Here is a 19,529-nt window from a genome sequence, read left to right as displayed (position 1 = left end):
CTGCTACTGCCTCTTGATCTTTGCTAGCTATGGAGCATGGACTGGACTTTCAGAGCAGCAGCCCTAAAGGAACCTAAACATTAAGCAGAGCTGCCCTCAATCGTTTAACCTGTGTGACTCTGCCTATGACAGCCCCACCCACCCATCTTCACTGAATCCAAATTAGGAGCAAGGCCGTTGGGGTACCTGGTGGGGGTGATGCTGTCAGGGGAGGAGCCCAAAAGGGCAAGCTCAAATTTGAATGTGAAGGGCCAATGCACTGTCAGACTGAGGCAGAGAACCATCATTAATTGAAGAAAGATTTTTCTGGCCTGAGACTTTCAGGGAGCCAAGAAAGACACTCTGGACACGGCTATGGACAGGTAAAGAGGCAGTCTCCTCATGGGTGATTGCACTGGCCTTCCTCTCAGAGCAAATCTGAGTAATGAGACTGGTAGCTATCCCTTTCTCTCATATAACTGTCTGACTGATAAGATCAGCTTGATCAATATGCATATATATATTTTTGATCTGTCTCCTTTTGTTCTATTCAGATCTTATATGCTGTCAGCCAATTCTTTCTGTTTCAGACTTCTCTCGATTTCTCTCTTTTTCATGTGGCAGAAGAAGTAGTGTGTACAATGTACTGATTCGTCCTGAGATTTGTACCATGGTTGAAACTAATTTATGGTAATAATATGAACATAGCAAATCTTTAGAGACTCAAATCATGAAAAGGTAATAGCAGTACTGTACTAAAAATGGTAGTGTCAATTTTCATAATAATTTTGTACATATTCAACAATAAAACAACTTGAAGACACACTTTCCTAGGGAGATGTTACTGAAATAATTTAGCTATAGTAAGACAATTTGTAATTTTAGAAATGCCAAACATTTTAAATTAATTGCTTGAAAGTCACTTTGATTATGTCCATTACAAGGAGAAAAATTCATTCAAGCAAGTTATTTAATGTTAAAGGACTAATTGTTAGGCAGTTAATGGCACTTTTACTATTAACTAATCTTTCCATTTGCTCAGACATAGCTTAACTTACCTCTCAGGTGTGAATTTGGTTAAGGTCCTCACAATGTTTTTATTTGCAGTTTTTGATCAGTTAATATCATAGAACTTACTCTATTCCTACCTTTATGATTACTATGAATGTATGAGAATAATGCCTAATCCTTATACTTTACCTCAATTTAATTCCTTTATAAAGAACATGCATTACATAATTAAGATTTTTTAAAAATATATTTTTTTGTAGAGACGGGGTCTTAGACCAGCCCAGGCTGGTCTCTAAGTCCTGGCCTCAAGCAATCCTCCTGCCTGGGCCTCCTAAAGTGTTGGAATTACAGACATGAGCCATCACATTCAATATACAGAATAAAGATTTTTAATGGAGGACTTAATATCCTTCAGAAAATTTTCTTGAGGGCAAACAATATCAAATGTCTCCTCAGTTTACACTGAGATTTTGAAAACAAGTCTGAGGTATAGGTCCTTGTGAAGGGTCCATTGGAAATACTTGTTCGAAGTAAAATGCAAAGCAAAGGTAAACTCAGCAGTTGAAATTCAGAGAAAGACAGAAAAGGAGACAAGATGAAATTCAATAGGACAAAAGAGCGATTAATATCATCATTAAAGAGGAGAGTATCTGTGGCGCTCATCGGTGATGGCAAAATGACTTGGTCAGGCTTATTTTTAACCCGCTTGTTTCTGGTTTGCACGGCTGGGGATGCAGCTAGGGTTCTGCTTCAGGGAGCACAGCTGTCCAGGCAGCTGTCAGCCTGCAGGCTTGAAACACTCCTTCGGCAAAGTGCTTCCTACCCCGGAGAGAAATGACCAGAACAGGGAGCTGGAAACAGGCCCCTAACCAGAGAAGGGAAGTAATGGATCAACAAAGTTAACTAGCAGGTTAGGATCATGCAATTCATTTCGCTCTGACTGGTAACATGTGACAGAAACAGTGCAGGCCTATGGCATTTTCATGTAGAGTAGGACCCAAAAATCCACCCGAAGTCCTTTATCTGTGCCACATCCTTCTTATCTAGACTTCCAGGACACTTTTTCTTCCTTATGATAAGGCTCTCTCTCTATCTCTCTACACACACACACATCCCACCAACCAAGGTGCATGTAAAAAGAGGTGGTTTCCTTTGCCTTTCTCATCTATACAGCTCAGGAGGGTAAGTTAAATAGAAAAGAGATCTATTGGTAAGAGATGATGCTTAATTAACCCTGGGCCTCAAAGGGAGAATTGCTTTTCTTTTTCTTCTGTACTTATTAAGCACCTATTATGTGTTGAGCTTATATATATAAAAGGTTATTATATGCTAATATAGTAATAGTAATGGTGGTTGGTACTATGGTAATTACCATAATAATTATTATCCTTTTAAAATAAAGCTAATTATTATTGTATCTTTTTTAGTATTCATTTTATGTTTCTTATGCTTTTTATTTTTTTAAAGACAATCTCACCCTATTACCCAGGCTGGAGTGCAGTGGTGCAATCATAGCTTATCTGCAGTCTTGAACTCCTGGGCTCAAGCAATCCTCCTGCCTTGGCCTCCCAAAGTGTTGGGATACAGTCATGAGCCACTGCATCTGGCCTAGTATCCATTTAGATCAAAATATGCATTTTTAATTTTAAAATAATATGGCTAATTTTTACCTTACATAATGTGTATACTGGTAATAAAGCCAGTTTGCTGCCTAAGGTTTAAAGTGCTTTCCAATAAGCTTCATGTATGTGGGGGGAGACATTTAAATTGAAACAGATGGCCGGGTGTAGTGGCTCACCCCTATAATCCCAGCACTTTGGGAGGCTGAGGTGGGTGGATCGCTTGAGCCCAGGCAGCCTGAGCAACATGGCAAAACCTTGTTTCTATAAAAAAATACAAAAATTAGCTGGACATGGTGGCATGTGCGTGTGGTCCCAGCTACTAGGGGGCCGAGGCAGGAGAATCTGGAACCCAGGAGGTCAAGGCTGCACTGAGCAATGCTTGCGCCACTACACTCCAGCCTGGGTGACAGGACTAGAACTTGCCTCAAAAAAATAATAAGAAAAATGAAAAATAAATGGAAACAACTACAAAGAACTGTTGTCCTAGATGATCTCCTTAGTTAGGCTGATGTTTTGGTATTTAACTTTTAACGTCAGGGTCTATCACTGGCACTACATTACTAAAATATCAATTCTCAATGTATATCCACACAAAGACTGGTACATGAATGTTCACAGTACCTTTATTCACAAAACCCTGAAGTAGAGACTATCCAAATATCCACCACCAAGCGAACAAATAAACAACATGTGCTATATCCATGCAATAGAATACCACCCTGCAGGACAAAGGAAGAAGGTACTTTGGGATGAATCCCAAAGTCATGACGCTAAATGAAAGAAGTCAGACACGAAGGAGGAGATAATGTATGCTATACGAAATTCTAGAAAATGAAAGTAACTTATAGTTACAGAAAGCAAATCAGGGCAGGCATAGTGGCTCACACTTATAATCCCAGCACTTTGAGAGTCCAAATGGGAGGATTGCTAGAACTCAGGAGTTTAAGACCAGCCTGGGCAACACAGTGAAACTCCATTCTCCATAAAAAGAGGAAAAAAAGAAAGCAAATCAGTGGTTGCCCTGTGGGGAGGGGAAGGTTTGCAAAGGGGGAGGAAGAAGCTCTGGTGGGGTGAGGGTGGTGATTCGGCTTCTGTATCCTGACTGTGGTAGCAGTTTGGGGTGTTTACACCCAAAAATATTCGTAGAATTATGCATCTTAAATGGTTGAAGTTTACTGTATGTAAATTATACCTCAATGTAAGAAAAAATAATGAGTAAGAAAAGTTTCAATTCTCTTGCCAGCAAACGTTATTCAAATTCCTGAGCCCTTTACTTCGCAAATTCTCTGCACTTCTGCCCCGTACCATTAGGTGACAGCACTAGCTCCACAAATTGGATAAATGCATTTCTGGAAAAGACTAGGGACAAAATCCAGGCACCACTGTGCTTTCATATCAGCCATGCTGTACAGCTTGTGTTGCTGTTTGCAGCTGCAATGGGGACTCTTGATTTCTTTAAAGAAACTTGGGTTACCAGAGTATTTCCACAAATGCTATTCAAGTTAGTGCTTATGATATGCAAGACACTGTGCTAGGAGCCAGAAACCAAAGAGGAGGAGAAATCAGTCATTATGTGGGAATAGCATAGCAAGATATTTGGATTATTTTGCCTAGTTAAAAAAGCAGCAGAGTACAAAATCACACATGCAATCAGTATAATCCAAATTATGTAAATATGTGCCTGTAGAAAGACTAGAGGAATAAACACAAGAATCTTCACAGTCATTGTCATTAGACACTATGTCTAATTATCATTATTAGACACTGATATTCGAGATTTTAAAAATCTTTAATATTTTAAAATTTAGAGTTCTTCTATTTTTCCATAGTATTCAAGTTTGACAATGATCAAATATTACTCTTTCTTTCTTTTTTTTTCTTGAGGTGGAGTTTTGGTCTTGTTGCCCACGCTGGAGTGGAATGGCGTGACCGTAGCTAACTGCAACCTCCGCCTCCTGGGTTCAAGCAATTCTGTCGCCTCAGCCTCCTGGGTAGCTGGGATTACAGGCGCTTACCACCACACTTGGCTAATGCTTGTATTTTTAGTAGAAATGGGGTTTCACCATGTTGGCCAGGCTGGTCTCAAACTCCTGACTTCAGGTGATCCACCTGCCTCGGCCTCCCAAAGTGCTGGGATTACAGGTGTGAGCCACCATGCCCAGCCAAGTGTTGCTCTTATACATTAAAAAACAGGTGTGAGCCACGGTGCCCAGCCAGGTATTACTCTTATACATTAAAAAATAGGCCGGTGGAGTGGCTTATGCCTGTAATCCCAGCACTTTGGGAGGCCAAGGTGAGCAGATCACCTGAAGTCAGGAGTTCGAGGCCAGTCTGGCCAAGATGGTGAAACACCGTCTCTACCAAAAATACAAACATTACCTGGGCACAGGGGTGGGTGCCTGTAATCCCAGCTACACAGGAGGCTGAGGTGGGAGGATCTGCTGACCCTGGGAGATTTGCCTGAGCCTGGGAGGTTGAGGCTACAATAAGCCAACATCATGCCAGTGTACTTCAGCCTGGGCAACAAAGTGAGACCTTATCTCAAAAAAAAAAAAAAAAATTAAAAAAAGAAATTTAGATTGAGGTCCAACTGTAAAAAGTGGCCTAAACACCACATTAAAGAGTTTGGAGTTTATTCTGCGGGCAGAAGAGAACCATCGGGATTCTTCAGCATGGAAATGGCATGGTGCACCCGGGTTTTTGTGAGATCATGGTGGTGACACTGTGAGAATGTTATTTTGGAGGGACTGGAGGCAGAGAGACCAGTTAAAAGGCCAGCACAACAGATAAGGAGGAAGAAAATGGGGGCTTGGACCGAAGCAGAGAACCGCAGACAGAGAAGGTACCAATTCAAGATATATTGGGGGGTTTGAATCAGCACATTTAGATGATGAATTAAATATGAGGACCGAGGAAGAAGAAATGAGTCAAGGATGCTAACCTGCTTACCTGAGGTGGCAAAGGAGAGGCAGTTTAGGACAGGGGGCAGTTGAGGAATATCGTTTTGATCATTTTGAGTTTGAGGTACAAGTTGGACACTTAGGTAAAGACTGGAGGGGAAATCTGAAAATATAATTATGGGACTGAGGAACAAGTTTTTTATTTTTTGTTTTGTTTTCTTGTTGAAGAACAAATTTAATTGTAATTCCAAGTCATCAGCATCTAGGAGACAGTGGCAGGAGGTGACCGTCTTGTGGGTAAGGGTTTGGGGTCCTTGATGAGTATCTCTCAATTGGCCTTAAATATAAGCAGGAAAAGGAGTTTATGATGGATTCCAGGCTCAACAGGGCTCAGTAGGGCTCAGGCATCCAGCAGAGGAAGCCAGAGCATCTTCTTTGGTTTAGCCCAAGTAACGACTTCTTTAAAAAGCTGAAGGAAAATCTAGAGTGATCAGATAATAAACTGTACTCTTGCATTTTCTCTCCCTCCTCTCACCCACAGCCTCTTGATGAACCGGAGGAAGTTTCTTTACCACTTCAAAAATGTCCGCTGGGCTAAGGGTCGGCATGAGACCTACCTGTGCTATGTAGTGAAGAGGCGGGACAGTGCTACTTCCTTTTCACTGGACTTTGGTCATCTTCGCAATAAGGTATCAATTAAAGTCTGCTTTGCAAGCAGTCTAATGGTCAACTGTAAGTGCTTTTAGAGCCACCTGCTGATGGTATTACTTCCATCCTTTTTTGGCACTCGTGTCTCTATTACATTCCTCAAATCCTTTTTTTCTTTCTTTTTCCATGTCCATGCACCCATATTAGACGTGGCCCAAAATATGTGATTTAATTCCTCCCCAGTAATGCTGGGCACCCTAATGCCACACTTTCCTTCAATGCCAAGAACAACTGCTCCCAAAATTTTTACCCGCCTTCCTCAGCCTCTGAATTGCCTTTGAGATTAATTAAGCTAAAATCATTTTTATTTGGGAGAATATTATCAGCTTGTTCAAGCAAAAATTTTAAATGTGAAAAACAAATTGTGTCTTAAGCATTTTTGAAGATTAAGGAAGAAGAATTTGGGAAAAAATTAACAGTGGCTCAATTCTGTTTTCCAAATGATTTCTTTTCCCTCCTGTTCACATGGATCATAGACCAGTGAATACATTCAATATGGTGATCCCCAGAAAACTCAGAGAAGCCTCAGCTGATTGATGAATTAAACTGATCTTTCAGCTACCCGAGAGAATTACATTTCCAAGAGACTTCTTCACCAAAATCCAGACGGGTTTACATAAACTTCTGCCCGTGGGTATCTCCTTTATCCTAACATGCTGTGACCTCTGGACTTGGCGGAATCTCAGGGAAGCATCCATGGGGTGGAAGGTCATCATATGGTTCATTGTTTGATGGTTATATTACCATGCAATTTTCTTTGCCTACATTTGTATTAGGTACATGCCAGTCTCCTTCCTATCTGGTGACATGACACATTCTATTTCAGAAGGCTTTGGTTTTACCAAGCACTTTCATTTACCTTTCGTGGCAGTGCCTAGTACTTCTCTTACAACACCCATCTGTCTGCTTTACCAAAATCTATTTCCGCTTTTCAGATCCTCATAAACTGTCCTACCTCTACCTAGTGGTCCAGGTATATTTCCACAATGTTACATCAATAGGCACTTGCAGCCATTTTCCTTCTCAAAAGGTGCAAAAAGCAACTTCATAAACACAAATTAAATCTTCGGTGAGGCAGTGTGACACTGCTTCCTCCAAACTCAGCGCACTTCATCTTCCTCATTCCGCAAAAACCCATAGCCTTCCTTCACTCTGCAGGACTAGTGCAGCCAAGGGTTCAGCTCTACCTACTGGTGTGCTCTTCCGAGCAAGTTGCTTAGCCTCTCTGTAACACAAGGACGGTAGCTCCTAGCATCCCCAAAGATCATTGTAGGAGACAATGACTAAGGCTACCAGAGCCGCAAGAAAAGTCAGTGAATGTTAGCGGGGTCTTCTCTGTCTCCCCAGTCCGGCTGTCACGTGGAATTGCTCTTCCTCCGCTACATCTCGGACTGGGACCTAGACCCTGGCAGGTGCTACCGCGTCACCTGGTTCACCTCCTGGAGCCCCTGCTACGACTGTGCCCGACATGTGGCTGACTTTCTGCGAGGGAACCCCAACCTCAGTCTGAGGATCTTCACCGCGCGCCTCTACTTCTGCGAGGACCGCAAGGCTGAGCCTGAGGGGCTGAGACGGTTGCACCGCGCCGGGGTGCAAATAGCCATCATGACCTTCAAAGGTGCGAAAGGGCCTTCCGCGCAGGCGCAGTGCAGCAGCCCTCATTCGGGATTGCGATGCAGAACGAATGAGTCAGTGGGGAAGCACCAGGGGAAGAAGCGGGCGGGGATTCTGGTTCACCTTTGGAGCCGAAATTAAAGGTTACAAGTAGAGAAAAGAGTAAATGGCTCAGAGCCAAGGCCCTGAGGAAATAAGAAAATGGGGCCAGGTTGCTTTCTTTTCCCTCGATTTGGAACCTGAACTGTCTTCTACCACCACATCCCCGCCTTTTTTTCTTTCTTTCTTTCTTTTTTTTTTTAAAGATTATTTTTACTGCTGGAATACTTTTGTAGAAAATCGTGAAAGAACTTTCAAAGCCTGGGAAGGGTTGCATGAAAATTCAGTTCGTCTCTCCAGACAGCTTCGGCGCATCCTTTTGGTAAGGGGCTTCCTTGCTTTTTAAATTTCCTTTCTTTCTCTGTAGTCTTTTTTGGAGCTTCGTATATTTCTTATATTTTCTTATTGTTTAATCACTCTCAGTTTTCATCTGATGAAAACTTTATTGCTTCTCCACATCAGCTTTTTCTTCTGCTCTTTCACCATTCAGAGCCCTCTGCTAAGGTTCCTTTTCCTTCCCTTTTCTTTCTTTTGTTGTTTCACATTTTTAAATTTCCGTCTATCCCCAGGGTTGTGTTTCCTTCCTGGTCAGAATTCTTTTCTCCTTTTTTTAAAGAAAAACAAAAACACAAAACAAAACAAAAAATCCCCAAAAACTCTTTCCCAATTTACTTTCTTCCAAAATGTTAGAAAGCCATCCATTCAGTTTAGAAGCCTCTCCGGCCCCACTAACCTCCAACTGAGTTTTGAAGCCATTCACTCAATTTGCCCCTCTCTTTCTCTACAGCCCCTGTATGAGGTTGATGACTTACGAGACGCATTTCGTACCTTGGGACTTTGATAGCAACTTCCAGGAATGTCACACACGATGAAATATTTCTGCTGAAGACAGTGGATAAAAAACAATCCTTCAAGTCTTCTCTGTTTTTCTTCTTCAACTCTCATTTTCTTAGAGTTTAGAGAAAAAATATTTATATACGACTCTTTAAAAAGATCTATGTCTTGAAAATAGAGAAGGAACACAGGCCTGACCAGCGACATGCTGCAATTGGTGCAGTTTTGAATGCAACATTGTCCCCTACTGGGAATAACAGAATGGCAGGACCTGGGAGCATCCTAAAGTGTCAACGCTTTTCTATGACTTTTAGGTGGGATGAGAGCAGAAGGTAGATCCTAGAAAGCATGGTGAGAAGATCAAAAGTTTTTATATCAACATCCTTTATTATTTGACTCATTTGAGTTAACAATGGTGTTAGTGATAGATTTTTCTATTCTTTTCCCTTGATGTTTACTTTCAAGTAACACAAACTCCTCCATCAGGCCATGATCTATAGAACCTCCTAATGAGAGTATCTGGGTGATTGTGATCCCAAACCATCTCTCCAAAGCATTAATATCCAATCATGTGCTGTATGTTTTAATCAGCAGAAGCATGTTTTTATGTTTGTATAAAAGAAGACTGTTATGGGTGGGGATGGAGGTATAGACCATGCATGGTCACCTTCAAGCTATTTTAATAAAGGATCTTAAAATAGGCAGGAGAACTGTGAACAAGACACCCTAATAATGGGTTGATGACTGATGTAGCAAATCTTCTGGAAACACAAACTCTTTTAAGGAAGTCCCTAATTTAGAAATACCCACAAACTTCATATATCATTATTAGCAAACAATTGGAAGGAAGTCCCTTGAATGTTGAGAAGAGGAAAATCTATTGGCTCTCCTGGGTCTCTTAATCTCAGAAATGCCAATCAGGTCAAGGTCTGCTACTTTTTGTATGTGTGTGATGCTTCTCCCAAAGGTATATTAACTATATAAGAGAGTTGTGACAAAACAGAATGATAAAGCTGCCAACAATAAAACACACGCTTATAGTTCTAGCTGCTTGGGAGATTGAGGAGGGAGGATGACTTGAAGACAGGTGTTCAAGGCCAGCCTGGGCAACATAGCAAGACCCTGTCTCTTCAAAAAAGAAAAAAAAAAAAAGAGAGAGAGAGAGAGAGAGGGCCGGGCGTGGTGGCTCATGCCTGTAATTCCAGCAGTTTGGGAGGCCGAGCTGGGCGGATCACCTGTGGTCAGGAGTTTGAGACCAGCCTGGCCAACATGGCAAAACCCCGTCTCTACTAAAACTACAAAAATTAGCCAGGCATGGTAGCAGGTGCCTGTAATCCCAGCTACTTGGGAGGCTGAGGCAGGAGAATCGCTTGAACCCAGGAGGTGGAGGTCACAGTGAGCTGAGATCGTGCCATTGCACTCCAGCCTGGGTGTTAAGAGCAAGACTCTGTATTAAAAAAAAAGAAAGAAAGGGGAAAAAAAAAGAGAGAGAGAGAGAAAGAGAACAATATTTGGGAGAGAAGGATGGGAAAGCATTGCAAGGAAATTGTGCTTTATCCAACAAAATGTAAGGAGCCAATAAGGGATTCCCTATTTATCTCAATTTGGTGTCTATTTGTCCCTAACAACTGTCTTTGATAGTGAGAAAAATATTCAGAATAACTATATCCGTGTGCAGTTATTACCTAGCAACCCTTGCAGTGAAGATGAACAGATCCATAGGAAAACTTGTATACACAGCCGTCTTATTTTAATCTTATTGTACATAAGTTTGTAAAAAAGTTAAATATTAAAAATTGTTACTTCATGTATTCATTTATATTTTATATTATTTTGTGTCTAATGATATTTTTATTAACATGATTTCCTTTTCTGATATATTGAAATGGATTCCTAAAGCTTCATAAATTTATAACTGTAGGAATGATTCTAATAACAATGTATGTAATTGTAACATTGAAGTAATGGTGCTATGAAGCCATTTCTCTTGATTTTTAGTAAACTTTTATGACAGCAAATTTGCTTCTGGCTCACTTTCTATCAATTAAATAAATGATAAATAATTTTGGAAGTTTTGAAGATCAAATACCAAGTGTAATAATATAAAAGTGATTTATATTAAGTTAAAATAAAAAATCAGTATGATGGGATAAACTTGAGAGTCCAGAAGTTATCCCATACATCTGTAGCCAACTAATTTCTCACAAGGGTGTAAGCACCATTCATTAGAGCAAAAATGATCTTCTCAACAAATGGTGCTGAGCTAATTGGATATTACATGCAAAGGAATGAATTTGAGTCTCTACTACACACTGTATATAAAAATTAAAGACTCTAGGCCCGGCGCGGTGGCTCAAGCCTGTAATCCCAGCACTTTGGGAGGCCGAGACGGGCGGATCACGAGGTCGGGAGATCGAGACCATCCTGGCTAACACGGTGAAACCCCGTCTCTACTAAAAAAATACAAAAAACTAGCCGGGCGAGGTGGCGGGCGCCTGTAGTCCCAGCTACTCGGGAGGCTGAGCCAGGAGAATGGCATGAACCCGGGAGGCGGAGCTTGCAGTGAGCTGAGATCCAGCCACTGCACTCCAGCCTGGGCGACAGAGCGAGACTCCGTCTCAAAACAAAACAAAACAAAACAAAACCAAAAAAAAAAAAAAGACTCATCAAATACCTAAATATTAGAGCCTAAATTATAAACCCTTAGAGAGAAACATAGGTAAAAATTTGTATGACTTTAGATTAGGCAACAGTTCCTTAATTATGACACCAAAAGCACAAGTAACCAAAGACAAAAATAAATAAGTTGGACTTCATCAAAATTAAAAATCTTTGTGCATCAAAGGACACTTAGTAATAAAGTGAAAAGACAACCCACAGAAGTAGTAGAAAACACTTGCAAATCATATATCTGATAAGGGCTGTGATATTATGATATATGTTGGTTATTGTCCATAGTTCCTGGCTTATAACCCCCCCCAACCCTTATTACAGTCATGTTATAAGGTTGGATGGTTTAGACCTCAGAAGCAAAACTGTCTCTCTGACCACCTCCTGCCCTCCTGTCTCTGGCCCCTCATTCTTCCCTGAGGCCATCCATAAAAACTAGAATCTCTCTTCCACAAGGTAGTCAAAGAAACCAGCACCTCCTTTCCCCCAAACCAGTCATAAAACCTAAAAATACTACTCTAATTCCCCCTCTTTTCCATATAAACACTGGCTATAAAGAAATAATCTGACTGGGCATGATGGCTCATGCCTGTAATCCCAGCGTTATGGGAGGCCGAGGCGGGCGGGTGGCCTGAGCCTTGGAGTTCAAGACCAGCCTGGGCAACACAGTGAGACCCCCGTCTCTACAAAACGTAGCCGGGCATGGTAGCACACATCTGTAGTCCCAGCTACTCAGGAGGCTGTCTCAAAAACAAAAAACAAACAAACAAACAAACAAACTGACCTATCTTGTTGGACTGTAGATCATGAGACCTTCATTCCCGACAGGGTCCTGCCCATATCTTGGGTGAAGGAATGCTGCACAGAGAGGCCAAGAAGAATCTGGACAGACAGGCCTTGCTGGGTTTCCCCATTCTATTAGCATTAGCTCATACCTTTTTTTCTTTTTCTTTTTTGAGACAGAGTCTAGCTCTGTCACCCAGGCTGGCACGCAGTGGTGTGATCTCAGCTCACTGCAACCTCCGCCTTCTGGGCTCAAGCAATTCTACTGCCTCAGCCTCCCAAGTAGTTGGGACTACAGGCGCCTGCCACCATGCCTGGCTAATTTTTGTATTTTTAGTAGCGATGGGGTTTCACCATATTGGTCAGGCTGGTCTTGAACTCCTGACCTTGGGTGATTTGCCCGCCTTGGCCTCCCAAAGTGCTGGGATTACAGACGTGAGCCACTGTGGCCAGTCTTGATCATACCCTTTTTTCTAATCACAATTTTACGTGGTTGTCCATGCTTCAGTTATACCTATCCAATGAAGTCTCCATAAAGCCCAAGAGGACAGGGTTTAGGGAGCTTTCAGAGAGTTAAACACAAGAAGGTAAACAAAAACTCATCCATGCCTACAGTGCAGGTCTACAGAAAAATACAAAAACAAAAACAAAAAATTCCAAACTCATCTGTGTCCTGGGAGAGTGGTGTACCACATCTCGGCGGGTACAGAAGCTTCTGTGCTCAGGAACCTTCTAGACCTTGCCCTATGTATCTCTTCATCTGGCTGTTTATCTGTGTCATTATCCTTTGTAATAAACCAGTAAACATAAGTATTTCCCTGAGTTCTGTGGGCAGTCCTAATGAATTAATCAAACCCAACGAAGGTCATGGGAACCCCAACTTGAAGTAACCGGTCAGAAGTTCCAGAGGTCTGGACGTGTGACTGGTGGGAGCGTGGGGATAATCTTGTGGGACTGAACCCTCAACTGCGGGATCTGAAACTGTCCAGGTAGATAGTGTCTGAATTGAACTGGAGGATACCCGGTTTGTGTCTGCTGCAGAATAGATTGCTTGCATTGATTACAGAAGTCTCCTGTGTTGATTGTGGCTGTGGTATGAGAACAGAGGGAAAAACACTTTGTGTATTTTTTCTACTCAAGAGTCTAGTATCCAGAACATCTAAAGAACTCTTAGGTTGGACACGGTGGCTAATGTCTGTAATCCCAGCACTTTGGGAGGCTGAGGAGGGAGGATTGCTTGAGCCCAGGAGTCCAAGACTAGCCTGGGAAACATGGTGAGACCCAATCTCTACAAAAAATTTTAAAAAATTAGCTGGACGGGTGCTGTGAGCCTGTGGTCTCAGATACATGGAAGGCAGAGGCAGATGATCTCTAGAGCCCCGCAAGCCGAGGCTACAGTGAGCCATGTTCACACCACTGCACTCTATCCTGTGTGACAGAGCAATATTCTGCCTCAAAAAAAAAAAAAAAATGAGAGAGAGAGAACAAAACTCTTATAATTCAACAACAAAAGACAAACAACCTCATTAAAAAATGGCCAAATTGCCACTTAAAAGACTTAAGCAGACATTTCTTCAAATATTTACAAGTGGTCAATAAGCACCTGAAAAGATACTCAATATCATTAGTCACTAGGGACATGCAAATTAAAACCACAAAGAAATACTATTTTATATCTACGATGGTGGCGATAAACAAACTAACAAACAAAAAAACCCAATAACGAGTACTGTAGAAATTGGAACCCTCATATATTGGCTGGTGAAAATATAAAATGGTGCAGCAGTTGTGGAAAACAGTTTGGCAGTTCCTCTAAAGTTAAACATAGAATTACCATATGACCCAGCAATTCTACACCTGGGTATATATCTAAGAGAATTAGAGACATGTGTTTAAACTAAAACTTGTACAGGAATGTTCAAAAAAACATATTCATAATGGCCAAAAAGTAGACACACCATCAACTAATGAATAAACAAAAGGTGGTATATCTACACAATGGAATTTTATTCAGCTATAAAAATGAATGAAGTGCTGATACATGCTACAACATGGATAAACCTTGCAAACATTGTGCTGTGTGAAAGAATTTAGACACAAAAAGTCACTCATTGTATGATTCAGTTCATATAAAATGTCCAGAAGAGGAAAATCCATAGAGACAGAAAAATTTGTGGTTGTCATGGACTGGAGGGAGGGGGAAATGAGGAGTGTCTACTTAATGGTTATGAGATTTTTCTTTTAAGGGTGATGAAAATAGCCTGGAGTTAGATAGTAGAATTATACACATTTTTTAAAAGGCAGTATGACTTTTCTTTTCTTTTCTTTTTTTCTTTTCTTTTTTTTTTTGAGATAGAGTCTTACTCTGTCGCCTAGGCTGGAGTGCAGTGGCATGATCTCAGCTCACTGCAACCTCTGCTTCCTGGGTTCAAGTGATTCTCCTGCCTCAGCCTCCTGAGTAGCTGGAACTACAGGCGTGTACCACAACATCCTGCTAATTTTTTGTATTTTTCATAGAGATGGGGTTTAGCCATGTTGGCCAGACTGGTTTCGAACTCCTGACCTCAAGTGATGTACCCACCTTGGCCTCCCAAAGTGCTGGGATTATAGGCATGAGCCATCGTGCTCAGCCGACAATAATTATTTTTAAGATTTCATGAGAAATAGAGTTTATTTATTTATTTATTCTTCCAAATATTTGTTGATGAACTGTACTATGTGCATAACATTGTGACATCATGAAGCTATATGAAGAAAGTTTTTAATTAAAAAAAGTCTCTGCCTTCAATAAGCTTTGGCAATCCACGTACATGGATAAAATATTATATGAAATTTTAAAATGAAAGTTGGCAGCCAAGCACAGTGGCTCACACCTGTAATCCTAGCACTTTGAGAGGCCGAGGTGGGTGGATCGCCTGAGGTCAGGAGTTCGAGACTGGCCTGGCCAATATGGTGAAACCCTGTCTCTACTAAAAATACAAAGATTAGCTGGGCTTGGTGGTGCGCGCCTGTAATCCCAGCTACTTGGGAGGTTGAGGCAGGAGAATCGCTTGAACCCAGGAGGCGGAGGTTGTAGTGAGCCGAGATCATGCCACTGTACTCTAGCCTGGGCAACAAGAGCAAAACTCCAGCTCAAAAAAAAAAAAAAAAAAAAAAAAAAGAAAGAAATTTGGGGAACTTTTCATCACAGAAAGCATTATTCATAGTATTTCAGAATTTTAAGCCTTTATTTCAAACTTTTTTTTTCTTTTTTGAGATAGAGGCTTGCTCTGTTGTTCAGGCTGGAGTGTACTAGCATGATCTTAGCTCACTGCAACCTCTGATTCTCAGGCTGGTCAAGCAATTCTCTTGCCTTAGCCACCTGAGTAGCTGGGATTACAGGCATGCACCACCACGCCTGGCTAATTTTTGTATTTTTGGTAGACACAGGGTTTCGCCATGTTGGCTAGGCTGGTCTTGAACTCCTGACCTCAAGTGATCTGCCCGCCTTGGCCTCCCAAAGTGCTGGGATTACAGGTGTGAGCCACCATGCCCGGTCCTATTTCAAACTTAAAAATTGTGTTATATGACTTACAAATCTAATTTTTTGCATTAAATGACAACCACTTTCACTTCTTCTTTAATATTGGAGCAACCCAAGATAGAGATTATACTTTTAAAAACAAAAGTATTATTTTTTTGGGACTGAATCTTGCTCTGTTGCGTGGGATAGGTCAGAGTGGTGAAAGAAGCTATAGGGAAAGAAGCAGGCCTTTTGAAAGGTCAGAAGGCTCTGTAAAGCTTCTGGGGAGAATAAACTGGAGGCAGCTGTTCACTTATCCCGAGGCAGAGGGCGAGAAATAGGTACAAGGAAGTATAGGGGAATTTATCTAAATAGCCTTGCTTACCCATGTTGCCCAGAAACCACCTGTGGTCATCCAAGCGTGACTGCTCCCAGTAAGGGGAAACAATAAAGTTAATTACCTGCAGATTGTGTTTGCACCAGGCTTTCACATTATGTTTGTACTAAATAAATGCAAGCAGCTCCAGCTGCTCCACACTGCTCACCCTGTTGGCAGTCCCCTAGCAGCTCTTACACTGTATACCTGTGTCTGAGTACTCCTTTCATCCGTCGCTTGGCCAGGGTCTGCGGGACAGATCCGGCATTCTGTTACTGAGGCTAGAATGCAGTGGTATGATCATAGCTCACTGTGCAGTCCCAAACTCCTAGGGTCAAGCAATCCTCCTACCTCAGTCTTTCAAGTAGCTGGGACTAAGACCATATACCACCATGCCTGACTACTTTAAAAAAAAAAAATTATTTGTAGAGGCTGGGCGTAGTGGCTCATGCCTGTAATCCCAGTACTTTGGGAGGCTGAGGTGGGAGGATGACTTGAGCTCAGGAGTTTGAGACCAGCCTGGGCAACATGGTAAAACCCCATCTCTACTAAAAATACAAAACATTAGCCAGGCGTGGTGGTGTGCATCTGTAGTGCCAAATACTGGGGAGGCTGAGGTGGGAGGAGCGCTTGAGTCTGGGAGACAGAGGTTGCAGTGAGCCAAGGTCGCACCACTGCACTCCTGCCCCAGCGACAGAGTGAGCCCCTGTCTCAAAATACATAAATAAATATATAAATAATTTGTAGAGGGCCAGGTGCCGTGGTGCATGCCTATAATCCCAGCACTTTGGGATGCCGAGGCAGGAGGATCACTTGAGCCCAGACGTTTGAGACCAGCCTGGGCAACACAGTGAGACCTCATCTCTATACAGAAAAAAAAATTAATTAAAAAAATAACATAAAATATTATTTGTAGAGATACACTCTTGCTGTGTTGACCAAGCTGGTCTCAAACTCCTGGCCTCAAAGGATCCTCTTGCCTCAGTCTCCCAGAACACTGGGATTACAGACCTGAGCTGCCACATCTGGCTAAAAAATCCTATTGGCAAATTTGATTACACTATTTCCTTCCTTCCTTCGTTCGTTTGTTCCTTCCTTCATTTCCTTCCTTCCTTCCTTCCTTCCTTCCTTCCTTCCTTCCTTCCTTCCTTCCTTCCTTCCTTCCTTCCTTCCTTCCCTCCCTCCCTCCCTCCCTCCCTCCCTCCCTCCTTTCTTCTCCCTTCCCTTCCCTTCCCTTCCCTTTTCCATCCCCTTCCCTCCCTTCCCCTTCCCTCCCCTCCCTTCCCCTTCTGGAGTCTTGCTATGTTGCCCAGACTGGACTCTAACCACTAGGCTCAAATGATCCTCCTGCCACAGCCTCCCCAGTAGCAGGAACTACAGGCATGCACAACAGCACCTAGCTTACACTACTTTTAACATTTCAAATTACATCATGCATATGAACATAACTGCTTTTAACCAGTTAAAATGCTTTACAGGGCAGATTTGCAAGTAAATCTAATAAATTAAAGCTACACAATGGCAAAACAAGTTTTCTTAAATATCCTAAATATATCAATGATGTCAACAGATTTAATCAAATTTTCTCAGATCTTTCATTATTTTTGTTCATTTTATTTTATTTTTTGAGATGGAGTTTTGCTCATCGCCCAGGCTGGAGGGCAATGGCACGATCTAGGTTCACTGCAACCTCCACCTCCCGGGTTCAAGCGATTCTCCTGCCTCAGCCTCCCAAGTAGCTGGGATTACAGGCACCTGCCTGCACACCCGACTAATTTTTGTATTATTAGTAGAGACAGGGTTTCACCATGTTGGCCAGGCTGGTCTCGAATTCCTGACCTTAAGTGATCTGCCCGCTTCGGCCTCCCAAACTGTTGGGATTACAGGCATGAGCCACTGTGCCTGGCCCATTTTAAGGACTTCTTTTTAAAGACTAGTCAAATGCAGTAGTGGGAAGGTAGGGAAAGAATAGAACAAAGAGTTTAATCTGTAACTGTGAACAGTCAATTGAGATAACTTCCTACCTTTGGATCAGCCAAACTTTTCGTCTTAAAATGCCAATATCTAAAAGATCAGATTCAGCCAGGTGCAGTGACTCATGCCTGTAATCCCAGCTTTTTGGGAGGTTGAGGCGGGAGGATCACTTGAGGTCTGGAGTTTAAGAACAGCCTGGCCAACATAGTAGAACTCTTTCTCTGCTAAAAATACAAAAATTAGCCAGGTGTGGTGGTGGGTGCCTATAATCCCAGCTACTCAGGAGGCTGAGGCATGAGAATTGCTTGAATCCAAGAGGCAGAGGTTGCAGTGAGCCAAGATCTCACCACAGACCTCCAGCCTGGGCAACAGAGTGAGACTCTGTCTTAAAAAAAAAAAAATTAGCTGGGTGTGCTGACATGTGCTTGTAGTCCTAGCTACTCAGGCTGATGTAGGAGGATTACCTGAGCCTGAGAAATTGAGGCTGCAATAAGCTGTGATTGTGCCACTGTACTCACCCTGGGTGACACAGTGACCCTCTGTCTCACACACAAAAAAAAAACCTGCAAAAATAATTTGCATACCTTGATCTCATTTATGTTTTAACATGTGTATGTGTGTATGTAGATAGATAACACATGCAGACACATATAGCATTCCTTTCAAACATATATATACACATACATATATATATGCTTAGCCAAAGGGCTAAAGAGAAACTCCAACCTGTTAGCTGTGGTTATCTCCAGGAAGACAGAATAGACGAGAGAAAGAAGCACTGAATATATTTAATAATTAAAATTAAAGAAAAGAAATACTATTTTAAACTTAGGAAGCAATATAAACTTCATTATTCTATATTCTCCAGCATTTTCTTATTACTCTATAGAATATTTCACAGCTTTAAGGAGTTAAGAAAATTTCAGTAAAATTGAAATCTAGCAGAGGAGATGGCATGGTTCTCTGAGTGTCTAAAAACTGTCCTTCCACATGTGATAGCCTGAGACAGTGATCATAAAGCTATGTCTGTAGGAACCCTGTGCTATAACATTCCACAGCAATGGGATCCACCTGGATAGGGTGGCCTCAAGCACTCAAGTCATTGTTCCAACAGTGACTTACAAAACATTTTCTGAGGGTTGAACAATCTATGGGAGAGAGTTTAACAGTCAGGGTTAAACTGGAGAAAGATGACTGTACGTGGGGCTATAATGGCATAGGTGGTTATGGGGGATGGCAAGGGAAGTCCCAGATCTGCAGGGCAGGCTGTCAACAAGGGCAGGCTGGAACTCTAGGACGTGAACAATGCTCTGTTCCATAGGTGGAATCTCTTCTTCAGGGAAAGCTTCAGTCCTGTTCTTAACTTCTTTCAACTAATTCAATCAGGCCCACCCAATGATCTAGAATCATCCTCCATACCTAAAAGCAATGGATGATGGGCTTCAGACAAATCTACA

General features: G+C 41.9%; 1 protein-coding gene across 2 annotated transcripts; it reads left to right on the top strand.

The window, feature by feature from the left end:
* Window positions 1–261: 261 nt before the first annotated feature.
* Window positions 262–10,921, top strand: LOC105499877 (activation induced cytidine deaminase). 2 transcript variants are annotated; one of them, XM_011772702.2, is made up of 5 exons: window positions 262–362; window positions 6,054–6,201; window positions 7,568–7,838; window positions 8,140–8,255; window positions 8,721–10,921. In XM_011772702.2, the coding sequence occupies exons 1-5, from the start codon at window positions 355–357 to the stop codon at window positions 8,772–8,774; spliced, it is 597 nt and encodes a 198-aa protein (XP_011771004.1). In that variant the 5' UTR covers window positions 262–354; the 3' UTR covers window positions 8,775–10,921. The 2 variants fall into 2 exon arrangements, with proteins under 2 accessions (XP_011771004.1, XP_024642844.1); XM_024787076.2 differs by lacking the exon at window positions 8,140–8,255.
* Window positions 10,922–19,529: the final 8,608 nt, after the last annotated feature.

This window comes from Macaca nemestrina, chromosome 10 (assembly GCF_043159975.1).
Source record: "Macaca nemestrina isolate mMacNem1 chromosome 10, mMacNem.hap1, whole genome shotgun sequence".
NCBI lineage: Eukaryota > Metazoa > Chordata > Mammalia > Primates > Cercopithecidae > Macaca > Macaca nemestrina.
This window is presented reverse-complemented; position numbering and strand designations above follow the sequence as displayed.

Bases quoted from the DNA above. Each gene is read 5' to 3' on its own strand.
- LOC105499877 (XM_011772702.2), top strand. The intron at 6,202-7,567 runs GTATCAATTAAA...CTGTCTCCCCAG, and splicing joins TTGGTCATCTTCGCAATAAG to TCCGGCTGTCACGTGGAATT. The intron at 8,256-8,720 runs GTAAGGGGCTTC...CTTTCTCTACAG, and splicing joins AGCTTCGGCGCATCCTTTTG to CCCCTGTATGAGGTTGATGA.